This window comes from Sinocyclocheilus anshuiensis, unplaced genomic scaffold (genome assembly GCF_001515605.1).
Source record: "Sinocyclocheilus anshuiensis isolate Anshui unplaced genomic scaffold, SAMN03320099.WGS_v1.1 scaffold1763, whole genome shotgun sequence".
Taxonomy (NCBI): Eukaryota; Metazoa; Chordata; class Actinopteri; order Cypriniformes; family Cyprinidae; genus Sinocyclocheilus; species Sinocyclocheilus anshuiensis.
In genome coordinates, this window is record NW_015549683.1 from 404928 (window position 1) to 406972 (window position 2045).

Sequence of the window (2045 nt, forward strand, 5' to 3'; positions counted from 1 at the left end):
AGTTACACAATTTGAGTTGAATTACTGAAATGAACTTTTCCACGACATTCTAATTTATTGAGATGCACCTGTATAATGCAACAACACTTACATTGTCATCGCATCTCGTGCGCCACTGATAAGGCCGCCTCCTTAACGCACACCTAAAATTCGAACGCAACGTTTTTGCATTCGAATGTGGATTTTTATTTTAAATTCGACGAATATTCGAAATTCGATTTTTTTTTGGACAGCCCTAGATCCCACTCTGTTTGCCATTTGTTATTAACATAGGAACAAATTATTGGTTTTAAATCCATAGGAGGTACAGCACAAATGTTCAGATCCGCCAATAATGCTTCTTTTGCCAAACTCACCGAGTAACACAGTGGAAATCAAACATCAAAAGATGTAACTTTACTTTTCATTAACAATGGAAAAGGGCCTTGAATGCATGTTGGGAATAAAACAGTTTGATAGAACTATGTCTAATGCCTATGCTCATCATTATTTTTTATAAAGCTGACGGGTTATTGCTCAGGGATGTTCCACCAGAATGGCCACTGTATATACTTTTTAATCAGATCCACCAAAAGTCCCTAAATTATATTAACAATATTTACCATTTATTTCACTAATAATTATCATTTACTTACTTAAAACTCTGTGGAAATTAATTTGCGGTCTCCTTTTTTGCCTAAAAGCATAGAAATTCAAAAGGCAAAATACACATATTACACAATAAATGCATTTAAACATTTTTTAGGTAACAAACACTAAGAGTGTTGATGAGATGTGCTGCCAGATAACTAACTCTAAAACACTAAACATAGCCCTGTCAGCAGGTGTTTCACAACCTATTCTAGACTGCAACAAAATTCTGATAGCATGCCATTTTTTTTTATAATTTCCAGACCTTTCCATAATTACTCAGTTGAAATAGTTGTCTTTATTCTGTAGACTAATAAACAACAAATAATCAAATTTCTATTTATTTATTCATTTTTACTTCTGTATTATCATCACTCTTAACATTTTGGTAATATGGTCAATCTGGCTCACCTTGATGTGCAGCTGTGCTTGTCTGAGCAGATTGAGGGTTGTGTTTCTTGCTGAATCCGAGGACAGAGGAACCTGCCGCTTCAGCTGCTCTAAACAATGTTTTAACTGAGCTCTCCTACAATCACAATCACACGCAGCAACATAACATTTAACTACATGCAAAACCACAAAGACACACTTAATTTCACTCCAGCTTAAATGTGTAATATAATGAATTATACAACCATTGGTTCTAGTACTCAAATTTGATTGGCTAAACAGAGTTCCAATAGCACTCGGACTTTTCCCTATGTTGCTAATGTTCATGCATTACAGACCAGAGTATGTGAGCATAGCATTTTAAGGCCCAATCCCAATTCTACCCCTTAGCCCTTCCCCTTTCCCCTACCCCTCCGTTTCGCGCGTTCACGTGAAGGGGTAGGGGTGTCTCAATTCTCTTTTGGTTGGAGGGGTAGGGGTAACGTTAGGGGAAGGGCCAGACAGCCCTTCAAACGAAGATTTTTCGGGACCACACTTCAAACGAAGGGGTATGAATCATCTCAGCGTAAACCGGCTTCAGCGGCAACATGGCTGCCCAAGCGAACAAAAAGACACATAAATGTAAACATTTTTGGCATTAATAAAGTTAATAAAATGTTACTCAAAGAAATGTTTGCAAAAAATCGCTAATATTTGCTAACGTCATATCATTATAGACTGCACGATAGTGCCACAACATATTTTCATGTCTGATCAGGGCGATAACCACCGTAGACATTGAGGGGGGGCTAGTCCCCCCAATAATTATAACTCGCTAAACCCTTTTCTCAAATATTGCCAATTCGAGAGAGAGAGATGAAAGTTGCGTGTATGAGTGTCTGTGCGTTTCTCTTTTTAGAGTGAGTTTACTTAAAAAAACAGCGATTTTATCCTCTCGTTGCTGGAAAATATAATGTAGCGATTCAGTATTTAAACTGTTATTAATAAAAGTCGTGGGGCAGCGTTGACAAGTTTCTTTTCTCCTG

General features: G+C 37.3%; 1 protein-coding gene across 1 annotated transcript in view; it reads right to left on the reverse strand.

Moving 5' to 3' along the window:
• The window catches only part of mxd3 (MAX dimerization protein 3), a 7827-nt gene that overhangs the window by 3161 nt on the left and 2621 nt on the right, over window positions 1–2045 (reverse strand). Inside the window, exon 4 of the mRNA XM_016449735.1 lies at window positions 1042–1156. Within this exon, the coding sequence (XP_016305221.1) occupies window positions 1042–1156 (115 nt within the window). The remainder of the gene's footprint in view (window positions 1–1041; window positions 1157–2045) is intronic.